Here is a 14,104-nt window from a genome sequence, read left to right on the forward strand (position 1 = left end):
CAATTAGCGCTGCCCAGAAATTTTGCCAACCATGAACTTTAAATTGAGCTTTGAAGTCTATGTAGCTGTAGCATAAAATAATGTGGATTATTATACTGAACAAAAATATAAATGCAACATGTAAAGTGTTGGCCCCATGTTTCATGAGCTGAAATAAAAATCCCAGACATTTTCCATACACACAAAAACCTTATTTCTCTCAAATTTTGTGCACAAATTTGTTTACATCCCTGTTAGTAAGCATTTCTCCATTGCCAAGATAATCCATCCACCTGATAGGTGTGGCATATCAAGAAGCTGATTAAACAGCATGATCATTACACAAGTGCGCCTTGTACTGGCGACAATAAAAGCCCACTCTAAAATGTTCAGTTTTGTCACACAACACAATGCCACAGATGTCTCAAGTTTTGAGGAAGCGTGCAATTGGCATTCTGACTGCAGGAATGTCCACCAGAGCTGTTGCCAGTAAGCTGCCTCCAACGTTGTTTTAGAGAATTTGGCAGTACTTCCAACAGCCTCACAACCGCAGACCACGTGTAACCACGCAAGCCCAGGACCACCACATCCGGCTTCTTTGATGGCCACTGGCACGCTGGAGAAGTGTGCTCTTCGCGGATGAATCCCGGTTTCAACTTTATCAGGCAGATGGCAGACAGCATGTATGGCATTGTGTGAGAGAGCGGTTTGCTGATGTCAACGTTGTGAACAGAGTGCCCCATGGTGGTGGTGGGGTTATGGTATGGGCAGGCATACGCTACGGACAACGAACACAATGGCATTTTATCGAAGCCAATTTCAATGCACAGAGATACCGTGACGAGATCCTGAGGCCCATTGTCATGCCAGTCATCATCACCTCATGTTTCAGCATGATAATGCACGGCCCCATGTCGCAAGGATCTGTACACAATTCCTGGAAGCTGAAAATGTCCCAGTTCTTCCATGGCCTGCATACTCACCAGACATGTCACCCATTGAGCATGTTTGGGACGCTCTGGATCGACAGCATGTTCAAGTTCCTGCCAATATCCAGCAACTTCGCACAGCCATTGAAGAGGAGTGAGACAACATTCCACAGGACACAATCAACAGCCTGACAAACTCTACGCGAAGGAGATGTGTCGCTCTACATGAGGCAAATGGTGGTCAAAGCAGATACGGACTGGTTTTCGGATCCACACCCCTTCCTTTTTTTTAAAGCATCTGTGACCAACAGATGCATATCTGTATTCCCAGTCATGTGAAGTCCATAGATTAGGGCCTAATTTATTTATTTCAATTGACTGATTTACTTATATGACCTGTAACTTAGTAATATCTTTGAAATTGTTGTATGTTGTATTTATATTTTTGTTCAGCGTAATTCAATGTTTTCAGAACCACTTCATTAATTTATTTTCATAGGGAAATAGTGACAATACGCATTGTTAAACTGTACAGTTGTGTGTTTAGTGTCATGCTGATCTGCCCTGACTGTATGGTTTGAGCCGTTAAAATGCTTCTAGGTGAAATTGGCTGCTCTTTCCACTGTAAATTATACTGTAAATTAGTACATTGTGATGGTTTGTAGCTCTTGTCATAAAGTATGTTTTGTGAAACTGTTTTGATTGCCTTATTTTTTGAATGATGTATAATTGAGGGTCATGTTATTCCATACAAGAGTAGATAATGTACATCTTTTCAATGATTCACATTATTTCAACTAACGGGGAGACAGATTTCCCCAAAGAAGAACAGCAACCCTAAAGACATGTAATGTATTAAATACATCCCCCCCTCCATCTCTTCATATATGTTAAGTATTTTTCTGTGAATGAACATCTTAATTTCTGTTTTAATTAAATAAAAATATTCAGGAAAGCACCTTGTGAACTTATCTCATAAATCTCCAGAGAGAGAAAAAACATATTGTATTTGTGTAGCTACTCATCTTATTTAAGACCAGACTAATTTAGCAATAAGAAATGTATGTATATCATGTACACAAATGCTTTCATCTGGACACATAAATAGAAAAACAATAGCCATTGTCTTCTATTGCAGCTGTACTTACAGCAAAAATGGCATCATCTACACTACATTGCCAAAAGTATGTGGACAACTGCTCTTCGAACATCTCATTCCAAAATCATGGGTATTAATATTTAGTTGGTCGGGGGGCTCTGCTGCTATAACAGCCTCCACTAGATGTTGGAACATTCCTGAGGGGACTTGCTTCCATTCAGCAATAAGAGCATTAATGAGGTCGGCACTGATGTTGGGCGATTAGGCCTGGCTTGCAGTTGGCGTTACAATTTATCCCAAAGGTGTTCGATCGGGTTGAGGTCAGGACTTTGTGCAGGCCAGTCAAGCTCTTCCACACCGATCTCGACAAACCATTTCTGTATGGACCTCGATTTGTGCATGGGGGCATTGTCTTGCTGAAATAGGAAAGAGCCTTCCCCAAACTGATGCCACAAAGTTGGAAGCACAGAATCGTCTAGAATTTTATTGTAGTGTAAAGATTTCCCATCACTGGAACTTAGGGGCCTAGCCCGAACCATGAAAAACATCCCCAGACCATTATTCCTCTTCCACCAACATTTACAGCTGGCACTATGCATTCGGGCAGGTAGCGTTCTCCTGGCATCCGCCAAACCCAGATACATCCTTTGAACTGTCAGATGGTGAAGCATGATTCATCACTCCAGAGAACGAGAATGGGTTTCCACTGCTCCAGAGTCCAATGGCGGTGAGCGTTACACCACTCCAGCCAACGCTTTGCGCATGGTGATCTTAGGCTTGTGTGTGGAGCTGCTCGGCCATGGAAACCCATTTCATGAAACTCCCGACAAACAGTTATTGTGCTGATGTTGCTTCTGATCCAACCGAGGACAGACAATTTACAGGGGACAGATGATTTTTACACGCTACACGCTTCAGCACTTGGTGGTCCTGTTCTGTGAGCTTGTGTGGCCTACCACTTCTCGTTGTTTCTCCTAGACTTGACCAGGGCAGCTCTAGCAGGGCAGAAATTTGACAAACTGACTTGCTAGAAAGGTGGCATCCTGTGATGGTGCCACGTTGAAAATCACTGAGCTCTTTGATTGTATACACCTGTCAGCAACTGGTGTGGCTGAAATAGCCAAATCCACTAATTTGAAAGGGTGTCCACATACTTTTGTATATATAGTGTTTCACCAAACAAGAACTGTCAAATCAACAGAAGATCTCTAAGTAAGTATAGAACCAGAGGAATTGGAATTTTTCAGTTGTCGCTGCTAAGATTAAAATGAGCAAATATTGCATGTATAATTTATATTGAAAGGTATTGTGGTTTCCCCATTCAAACATCTGTGTGTGGTTTGGTTTCCAAGCTTCTGAATAAAGTCAAATTTTCACAATACTCATAAGGCATGTAGGATAACCCCGAGCTGACAAGGTAAAAATCTGTCGTTCTGCCCATGAGTTAACCCACTGTTCCCCGGGCGCCGAAGACGTGGATGTTGATTAAGGCAACCCCGCACCTCTCTGATTCAGAGGGGTTGGGTTAAATGTGGAAGACACATTTCAATTGAAGGCATTCAGTTGTACAACTGACTAGGATCCCCCTTTCCCTTATATCAGATATGGGCTTTGGTGGTAGGTTTTTAAGTCTCTGGAGGAGGAGAAAGAGGTGGCAGTGGCACATGGGACGATGTGCCGTGTGTTGTGTACTGCCCTCTTGTGGAATCAGAGTATAGTATGATGGGGCTGGTTGGAAAGGTAAAAACCACAACATTTTTACCCCAAGTGAAAAAACTGTAACAGAAAAGGCAAAAAACGTATAAGTGTAACAATCAATTTTACATTATGGGCCCATGCATTTGCAGAACAAAATAAAGTGGCAAAGGCTAACATAATACATTAATTTCCAAGAATGTAACAATAATGTGAATGAAGAACAGGCCTACTGCTAATGTATATAGATATAGCAGCGCAAAATCATGGCAGCACCAAAAAATTATAGCAGCGAAAATGATGAAATGTTATTCCGAACCACACAAACTACCAATTCTGTCTTGACTGCACTACAAATCCCACCATCATCAGCGCATGCCCACCGGCATGAGCTCTAATTTTTTTGACGTCTTCAACCCTAGAACCAGACGGCTCGGAGATCAAAAACAAGAAGCTAGCTGGCTTTCAAGCTGGTAGACAGGTTGTTATAGCTTCGTCTGAATTTATAACGTAGCGAAGGACATTAAAATAGAGGTAAGATATAAGTGAAACAAACGTCAAAGATACACGAGCGTCGGATAGGAACGGAGGGCAACTTTTCCCGGAAAGGTGGGGATTTGTTTTCATTTGATTTGGTTGGCTAACGCTAGCTTAACCTAATAACGTTACTGTACGTTAGCCAACAACAGTCGCAAGACTCCTTCCTGGACTTGTCGAAGTTGCAAAGCTAGGTAACTAGCCAGCTAGCTGAAAAGACATAATCAGAATAATAAGCTCCTTCCTATCTCGAAAGCCATTTTCTTTTGTGTTTCGCATTAGCTACTATACACTGTTACTCGTTCGTTCTTTGTAGCTGGACCCTCCTTAAATTAAAATCATGGCGTGTGGAGCGACCCTGAAAAGAACCATGGAGTTTGATCCATTGATGAGTCCGACGTCGCCTAAAAGGAGAAGGTGTATCCCGGTTTCCCCATCATCCTCCTCATCCCCACGGAAATACCTTCGCATGGAACCGTCACCATTTGGAGAGGTGTCGTCAAGACTATCAGCTGGTAATTAACGTTAGTTAACTAATTTACCGGATAAACCCAATTTGGTACCATACATCTAATGTTAGCTACCCAGGCCAGTGTGCTAGCTTTCTGCATTGCCAGCTAACCCTTAACTTAGCATACTATTTTCCAAGACCACACTAGATGTTAGCCAATAGTTAGGTAGATATGCTGCAATAACATGCTGCAATAACATGAGTAACTATCTTGAAAAGATAACATGATGTTGACATTGGGAAGATGTCAATTGCATACTTCTTGCAACCTCTGAAACCGCAGACTTTCTCATCCAATGGGTTTTGAGGAGAGAGGACGCTAGGTGTATGCAAGTGAGATCTTCTCATGGTGTCATCTTGGCCCTTTTTGTGTTACACACCATAAGAGGAGCTATAAGGATTGCACTATAACGTGAGGCCTCCATTAGATGTGACAAGTTGTTTGACTAACTTCGACCCTGAATGATTTTGACTCATGCTGTGTACTATCTCATTCAAGAGCAAATTCTGAACAACATCAAGCAGGAGTACAAGCGCATTCAGAAGAGAAAACACATCGATGGAGTTTACCAACAGACAGAGGGTTGCTACTCCCCAGAGTCTCCACCCCCTCTCGGTGGATCCAGTATGCCAGGTTTGTTGTAGTGTACTGTTAGCCTAGCCAGGTTCAATGTCGGTGGCCAAAAACACTTCTTGTTTTCATCTTCTGCTTCTGAGGGACTAATTCAGACCTGGGACACCAGGTGAGTCCAATTAACTACCAGGTAGAAACAAAAAACAGAAGTGTTTTGGCCCTCCAGGACTGGAATTGAACAGATCAGACCCTAAACCTTGGTGAGGAGGGGAGACCCAGAGTGCAGGATGAACTAGACCTCCCCCCTCAACATGCAAATGACCTAATTTCTCACCTTGTGTCCTCTGCAGGCACATCGGCTGGAGGTTCTTCTCCATCAAGGAAAGAACAGCCCTTATTTACTCTTAGACAAGTTGGAATTATTTGTGAACGTCTACTGAAGGAGCGTGAAGATAAAGTTCGGGAGGAATATGAGGAGACCATGACTTCCAAGTTGGCAGGTGTGGACTGTCAAAATACAGGATTCAGAAAGTGCAACATAAGGTGGTATGTGATTTTTACAGTTAGACTTATTAAACCCCTCCCTCCCTTTCCTCCCACGTTTCTATTACAGAACAATATGACACTTTTGTGAAGTTTACACATGACCAGTTGATGCGAAGATTTGGAGAGCAACCTGCAAGCTGTGAGTTTTATTTTTCTCTCCTTTTTTATATAAGATTCTCAGTGCATGTACCATCCCATTGTTGAATGCAAGAAGGCTACCGTTACACCTGAATGGAAAACCTCTAAAGGTTATGGTAACATGGCTGCTTTTCTGTTTTTATCTATTTTTATCCCTTCTTTACCAGATGTTTCCTGAAAGCGTCCCAGTCTGCCAGGTGACCTGTTGCTGCAAGCTATCGAGTTTAAATCTTGGGAAATCACCACAAGAGATTAATTTGGTTTATTGAAACTTTTCTTACTGTGCCATATTTCTCCTTTGGGCAAAGGTTTATAAGCCGTTGTCAGTGGTTATCACTCTCCCTCGCAAGCAGCTAGGTGCTTCCTAATGTAAATGTATAGGCCCTCTACCAGTGGCCTACGTTTCTCCTGCTGTACTTGTATTGATAAGGCCTCACTCTTACAAGGATTTCCAAGCTTTATTCATCGTTTTATTTCTTTGTTACATGTATGTATGTATGTATATATATATATATATATATATATATATATATATATATATATATATATATATATATATATATATATATATATATATATATATATATATGATAAAGCAATGTAGAAATCCATGTAAGGTTTGCTGGTCAATCTATGAGCTGGTGGAAGATGCAGGTTAGTACAGTTTGGAGAGAATATGCGGATGCACCAGTCACACTTTGTAAAGTCCTATACAAATGTTTTTTGTTTTTTTTCTCTCAATGTTTATTTTATCATTTTTGTTTTCCTGGTATTACTTTCAAACCTATGTACTTAGTGGAAAAGCAAACAATAAAATGTTTTAAGGCTTATGATTTCAAAGTTTCATGCTGTCACAACAGGGTAATGCTCTAAGTCAAGTACTACCAGTGTTTCCCCTATACGGCCCACCGCCGCTGCTAAATTGTGACGCCACTGCAAATTAAAGTGCAACTGTCTTTAAAACCATGAATGCCTTTGAAAACGGCCAACGTGGCCTCGAAATTAATCAGAAACCGTTATTCTAGATCCAAAGACTACGTGTAAATAGGATCATTTGGTCATAAAGTCTCGTCTAAAACGGGAGTTTGGAACATCTGTGCGCCACACCGGGTAAATTAAGGTTAGGTTTTGATTTGACGATGTCTATTTGCCCACTAACATGGGGTGAACAGTTGTGTTAATGGCTCTCTATCCAATAGCATAGACAGTATGAAAGACCTGCACAGCAGCTCCAACTGTTTACATAAGACAACATGTTGCACACTTTTTTTACTTGAGAAATACTGCACCAAACACCTTAGTTAATGTAAAATTGTGCTACTAAAATGTCAAAATTAATTACAGATTGAGTTCTCTTAAATTCATTCTGGGGGTCAGACACTGACGTCTTGCTCCCTTCGCCCGCTTTGAGGATAACACGGTGCCACTGACGCGGCCTGCTCCCAAGGTCTGTGGGTTCTCATTCTCAGTGGCCGACCTAAGACATTTTAAGCGTGTTAACCCTCGCCAGGCAGATGGCATCCCTAGCAGCGTCCTCAGAGCATGCGCAGACCATCTGGCTGGAGTGTTTACAGACATATTCAATCTCTCCCTATCCCAGTCTGCTGTCCCCACTTGCTTCAATATGTCCACCATTGTTCCTGTACCCAAGAAAGCAAAGGTAACTGAACTAAATGACTATTGCTCTGTAGCACTCACTTCTGTCACCATGAAGTGCTTTAAGAGGCTAGTAAGGATCATATCACCTCTACCTTACCTGACACCCTAGACCCACTGCAATTTGCTTACCGCCCCAATAGATCCACAGACGATGCAATCGCACTGCACACTACCCTAACCCATCTGGACAAGAGGAATACCTACGTAAGAATGCAGTTAATTTAATATAGCTCAGTCTTCAACACCATAGTACCCACCAAGCTAGAGGGCAATGGGTCTGAACCCTGCCCTGTGCAACTGGGTCCTGGACTTCCTGATGGGCTGCCCCCAGGTGGTGAAGGTAGAAAACAACACCACCCACTTCGCTGATCCTCAACACAGGGACCCCACAAGTGTACATGCTGAGCCCCCTCCTGTACTCCCTGTTCACCCAAGACTCCTTGGCCACGCACGCCTCCAACTCAATCATCAAGTTTGCAGACGACACAACAGTAGTAGGCCTGATTACCAACAATGACGAGACAGCCTACAGGGAGGAGGTGAGGGCCCTGGCGGAGTGGTAACAGGAAAATAACCTCTCACTCAACGTCAACAAAATGAAGGAGCTGATTGTTGACTTCATGAAACAGCAGAGGGAGCACGTCCCTATCCACATCGACGGGACTGCAGTGGAGAAGGTGGAAAGCTTCAAGTTCCTCAGCGTACACATCACTGACCATCTGAAATGGTCCACCCACACAGTGTGGTGAAGAAGGCACAACAGCGGCTCTTCAATCTCAGGAAGCTGAAGAAATTTGTCTTGGCCCCTAAGGCCCTCACGAACTTTAACAGATGCACAATTGAGAGCATCCTGTCAGGCTGTATCACAGACTGTTAAGGCAACTGCACTTCCCACAACTGCAGGGCTCTCCAGAGGGTGGTGCGGTCTGCCCAACGCATCACCGGTGGCACACTGTCTTCCCTCCAGGACACCCACAGAACCTAATGTCTCAGGAAGGCCAAAAAGATCATCAAGGACATCCCTCACCCGAGCCACAGCCTGTTCACCCCGCCATTATCCAGAAGGCAAAGTCAGTACAGGTGCATCAAAGCTGGGACCGAGAGACTGAAAAACAGCTTCTATCTCAAGGTCATCAGACACTTAAATAGCCAACACTAGCCAGCTACCACCCGGTCACTCCACCCTGCACCTTAGAGGCTGTTGCTCTATATACATATACATAGACATCGAATCACTGGTCACTTTAATAATGTAACACTAGTTACTTTAATAATGTTTACATACTACTTTTCTCATCTCATATGTATATACTGTATTCTATTCTACTGTATTTTAGTCAATGCCACTCCGACATTGCTTGTCCTAATATATACAGTATCGGTCAAAAGTTCGGACACACCTACTCATTCAAGGGTTTTTCTTTATTTGTACAATTTTCTACATTGTAGAATAATATTGAAGACATCAAAACTATGAAATAACACATATGGAATCATGTAGTAAACCAAAGGTGTTAAACAAATAATCAAAATATATTTTATATTTGAGATTATTCAATGTAGCCACCCTTTGCCTTGATGTCAGCTTTGCACACTCTTGGCATTCTCTCAACCAGCTTCATGAGGCAGTCACCTGGAATGCATTCCAATTAACAGGTGTGCCTTGTTAATTTGTGGAATTTCTTTCCTTAATGTGTTTGAGCCAATCTGTTGTGTTGTGACATGGTAGGGGTTGTATACAGAAGATAGCCCTATTTGGTAAAATACCAAGTCCATATTATGGCAAGAACAGCTCAAATAAGCAAAGAGAAACGACAGTCCATCATTACTATAAGACATGAAGGTCAGTCAATCTGGAAAATGTCAAGAACTTCAAGTGCAGTTGCAAAAACCATCAAGCGCTATGATGAAACTGGCTCTCATGAGGACCGCCACAGGAAAGGAAGACCCAGAGTTACCTCTGCTGCAGAGGATAAGTTCATTTGTTACCAGCCTCAGAAATCAGCAATTAACTGCACCTCAGATTGCAGCCCAAATAAACATTTCACAGAGTTCAAGTAACAGACACATCTCAACATCAACTGTTCAGAGGAGACTGCGTGAATCAGGCCTTCGTGGTCAAATTTCTGCAAAGTAACCACTACTAAAAAACACCAATAAGAAACACGAGCAATGGACATTAGACCGGTGGAAATCTGTCCTTTGGTCTGATGATTCCAAATTTCTGGTTCAACAGCCTTGTCTTTGTGAGACGCAGAGTAGGTGAACAGATGATCTCTGCATGTGTGGCTCCCACCGTGAAGCATGGAGGTGTGATGGTGCTTTGCTGGTGACACTGTCAGTGATTTATTTAGAATTCAAGGCACACTTGAACACTTGAACACTTGAACAGCATTCTGCAGCGATACGCCATCCTATCTGGTTTGCGCTTAGTGGGACTATAATTTGTTTTTCAACAGGACATTGACCCCAAAACACACCTTCGGGCTGTGTAAGGGCTATTTGACCAAGAAGGAGAGTGATGGAGCACTGCATCAGATGACCTGGCATCCACAATCACCAAACCTCAACCCAATTGAGATGGTTCAGGATGAGTTGGACAGCAGAGTGAAGGAAAAGCAGCCAACAAGTGCTCAGCATATGTGGAACTCGAAGACTGTTGGAAAAGCATTCCAGGTGACTACCTCATGAAGCTGGTTTAGAGAATGCCAAGAGTGTGCAAAGCTGTCATCAAGGAAAAGGGTGGCTACTTTTAAGAATATCAAATATTTTGATTTGTTAAACACCTTTTTGTTTACTACATGATTCCATGTGTTATTTCATAGTGTTGATGTCTTCTACAATGTAGAAAATAGACAAAATTAAGAAAAACCCTTGAATGAGTAGGTGTGTCCAAACTTTTGACTGGTACCGTATTATTTCTTAATTCCATTATTTTACTTTTAGATGTGTGTATTGTTGTGAATTGTTAGATACTACTGCACTGTTAGAGCTAGGAACACAAGCATTTCACTACAATAACACCCGCAATAACATCTGCTAAAAATGTGTATGTGACCAATAACATTTGAGGTGAAACCTCATTAACCAAACATGGAATCGGTCAGGAAACACACCTTCAAGACTGACATCTCGTTTTTTTCTAATGAGCAACAGAAAAACACGCCAATCGACATGTGCAGCGGCTCTTTAAAGAAAAGGGGACAAAGCAATACAACATTTAATTGTTGAAAACATTTTTGGGATGGTAAAATGTTTTCAGTGTAAACTTAAACGACTAAAACCAGATAAAATATGTAGAACAGATAATGGAGCAATTATTTTTAAATGGAACAACATTTTTGAGAACTGACAATCACCAAAAAATGGCATGGGGCCCCCATTGATTGTTATGTTTGAGTCACTAATATAGCATAAGAACAAGGCTAAATGTGTATAATTGCAGGAAATTTGCTTTAAAACTGCATATGTTCTCTCTGCCCCATGGCAAAATGTGTAGAATTGCAGGAAATTAGCTTTGAAACTGCAATTAACTTGTCACATGTGCAACCAGGTGGAAAAAAAATCCTAGACCACCTTTATTCCAGATGCATACAAAGCTCTCCCCGCCCTCCATTTGGCAAATCAGACCACAATTCTATCCTCCTGATTCCTGCTTACAAGCACAAACTAAAGCAGGAAGTACCAGTGACTAGCTCAATACGGAAGTGGTCAGAATACGCGGATGCTACACTACAGGACTGTTTTGCTAGCACAGACTGGAATATGTTCTAGGATTCATCCAATGACATTGAGGAATACACCACCTCAGTCATCGGCTTCTTCAATAAGTGCATCGATGACGTTGTCCCCACAGTGACTGTACGTACATACCCCAACCAGAAGCCATGGATTACAGGCAACATCCACATCGAGCTAAAGGCTAGAGCTGCCGCTTTCAAGGAGCGGGAGACTAATGCGGACGTTTATAAGAAATCCCGCTATGCCCTGAGATGAACCATCAAACGAACCATCAAACAAGCAAAGCGCCAATACAGGATTAAGATTGAATCCTACTACACCGGCTCTGACGCTCGTCGGACATTGCAGGGCTTGAAAACTATTAAGGACTACAAAGGGAAACCCAGACGCGAGCTGCCGAATGACACGAGCCTACCAAACGAGCTAATTTTATGATGCCTTTATGTTCGCTTCGAGGCAAGCAACACTGAAGCATGCACGAGAGCACTAGCTGTTCTGGATGACTGTGTGATAACGCTCTAGGTAGCCGATATGAACAAAACCTTTAAAAAGGTCAACATTCACAAATCCGCTAGGCCAGACAGATTACCAGGACGTGTACACATAGCATGGCGGACCAACTGTTAACACTTCTTAGCGATAGTCTAGTTTCCGCCTGACTGACGTGCCCAAAGTAAACTGCCTGTTACTCAGGCCCAGAAGCCAGGATATGCATATAATTGGTAGCATTGGATAGAAAACAATTTGAAGTTTCTAAAACTGTTAAAAATAATGTCTGAGACTATAACAGAATTGATATGGCAGAATAAAATCCGAAGAAAAACCAACCGGAATTTTTTTTTTTTTTGAGGTCCCAGGCTCTTATAATGGAAACCTATTGTTACTATGTAAATGCGTCTCCCAGATTGCAATTCCTATGGCTTCCACTAGATGTCAACAGTCTTTATTCAAGGTTTCAGGCTTGTTTTTTGAAAAAGAAGCAAGAATTTTGAGTTTTGGTGAGAAGAGCACCGGAACAATATCAGTCTTTTGGCGCGTGAGGGAGAGTGCGCGCACTTACTAATTTTGCTTTCCTATTGAACATACTACTTTCTGTATGAAATATTATAGTTTTTTACATTTTAGAGTACCTGAGGATTAATTAGAAACGTTGTTTGACTTGTTTGGACAAAGTTTAGCAGTAGGTTTTTGGACTCCTTTGTCTGCATATTGAACGAGTGGATTACTGAAATCGATGGTGCCAACTAAACTGACATTTTGGGATAGAAAGGATTTTATCTAACAAAATGACCATTCATGTTGTAGCTGGGACCCTTGGGATTGCAAACAAAGGAAGATCGTCAAAAGTAAGAGATTTATTTAATCGCTATTTGTGATTTTATAAAGCCTGTACTGCTTGAAAAATATGTTGATGTGGGGCGCCGTCCTCAGACAATTGCATTGTATGCTTTCGCCGTAAAGCCTATTGTAAATCAGACAACGCAGTTAGAGTATCAAGAATTTAAGCTTTTAAATGATATAAGATATTTGTATGTTCATGAATGTTTAATATTACAATTATTTACTTGAATTGCGCGCCAACCAATTTCACTGGATGTTGCCGGCTTGTGTCCCGCTAGCGGGACGCCTATCCCGCTCCCTGACCGAGTCTGTAATACCAACATGTTTCAAGCAGAACATCATAGTCCATGTGCCCAAGGAAGCGAAGGTAACCTGCCTAAATGATTACTGCCCTGTAGCACTCACGTCGGTAGCCATTATGTGCTTTGAAAGGCTGGTCATAGCTCACATCAACAGCATCCTCCCGGACACCCTAGACCCACTCCAATTCACATACCGCCCCAACAGATCCACAGATGACGCAATCTCAATCACACTCCACACCACCCTTTCTCACCTGGACAAAAGGAACACCTATGTGAGAATGCTGTTCATCGACTACAGCTCAGCGTTCAACACCATAGTGCCCACGAAGCTCAGGACTCTGGGACTAAACACTTCCCTCTGCAACTGGATCATGGACTTCCTGACGGGCTGCCCCCAGGTGGTAAGAGTAGGCAACAACATGTCTGCCACGCTGATCCTTAACACTGGGGCCCCTCGGGGGTGTGTACTTAGTCCCCTCCTGTATTCCTTGTTCACCCACGACTGCGTGGCCAAACACGACTCCAACACCATCATTAAGTTTGCTGACGATACAAAAGTGATAGGCCTGATCACTGACAACGATGAGATGGCCTATAGGGAGGAGGTCAGAGAACTGGCAGTGTAGTGCCAGGACAACAACCTCTCCCTCAATGTGAGCAAGACAAAGGAGCTGATGTTGGACTACAGGAAAAGGCGGGCCGAACAGGCCCCCATTAACATCGACGGGGCTGTAGTGGAGCAGGTCGAGAGTTTCAAGTTCCTTGGTGTCCACATAACCAACAAACTATCATGGTCCAAACATACCAAAACAGTCGCGAAGAGGGCACGACAAAACCTTTTCCCCCCCAGGACACTGAAAAGATTTGTCATGGGCCCCCAGATCCTCAAAAGGTTCTACTGCTACACCATCGAGAGCATCCTGACCGGTTGCATCACCGCCTGGTATGGCAACTGCTCGGCATCTGACCGTAAGGCGCTACAGAAGGTAGTGCGAACGGCCCAGTACATCACTGGGGCCAAGCTTCCTGCCATCCAGGACCTATAAAATA

At 42.7% G+C, this 14,104-nt stretch overlaps 1 protein-coding gene across 3 annotated transcripts; it reads left to right on the forward strand.

The window, feature by feature from the left end:
- The first annotated feature begins 4,102 nt into the window (after positions 1-4,102).
- Positions 4,103-6,841, forward strand: LOC120060177 (akirin-2-like). Of its 3 annotated transcripts, none has more exons than XM_039009303.1 (6): positions 4,103-4,433; positions 4,556-4,754; positions 5,250-5,384; positions 5,675-5,824; positions 5,938-6,009; positions 6,176-6,841. In XM_039009303.1, the coding sequence occupies exons 2-6, from the start codon at positions 4,580-4,582 to the stop codon at positions 6,184-6,186; spliced, it is 543 nt and encodes a 180-aa protein (XP_038865231.1). In that variant the 5' UTR covers positions 4,103-4,433; positions 4,556-4,579; the 3' UTR covers positions 6,187-6,841. The 3 variants fall into 3 exon arrangements, with proteins under 3 accessions (XP_038865231.1, XP_038865233.1, XP_038865234.1); XM_039009305.1 differs by having other exon boundaries at positions 4,103-4,311; XM_039009306.1 differs by having other exon boundaries at positions 4,104-4,236.
- Positions 6,842-14,104: the final 7,263 nt, after the last annotated feature.

This window comes from Salvelinus namaycush, chromosome 15 (assembly GCF_016432855.1).
Source record: "Salvelinus namaycush isolate Seneca chromosome 15, SaNama_1.0, whole genome shotgun sequence".
In the NCBI taxonomy this organism is placed as follows: Eukaryota; Metazoa; Chordata; class Actinopteri; order Salmoniformes; family Salmonidae; genus Salvelinus; species Salvelinus namaycush.

Excerpts from the sequence above, each read along its gene's own strand:
- LOC120060177 (XM_039009303.1), top strand. The coding sequence starts at position 4,580 with ATGGCGTGTGGAGCGACCCTGAAAAGAACCATGGAGTTTGATCCATTG. Across the intron at positions 5,385-5,674 it reads CGGTGGATCCAGTATGCCAG|GCACATCGGCTGGAGGTTCT; the intron begins GTTTGTTGTAGT and ends TGTCCTCTGCAG. Across the intron at positions 5,825-5,937 it reads CATGACTTCCAAGTTGGCAG|AACAATATGACACTTTTGTG; the intron begins GTGTGGACTGTC and ends TTTCTATTACAG.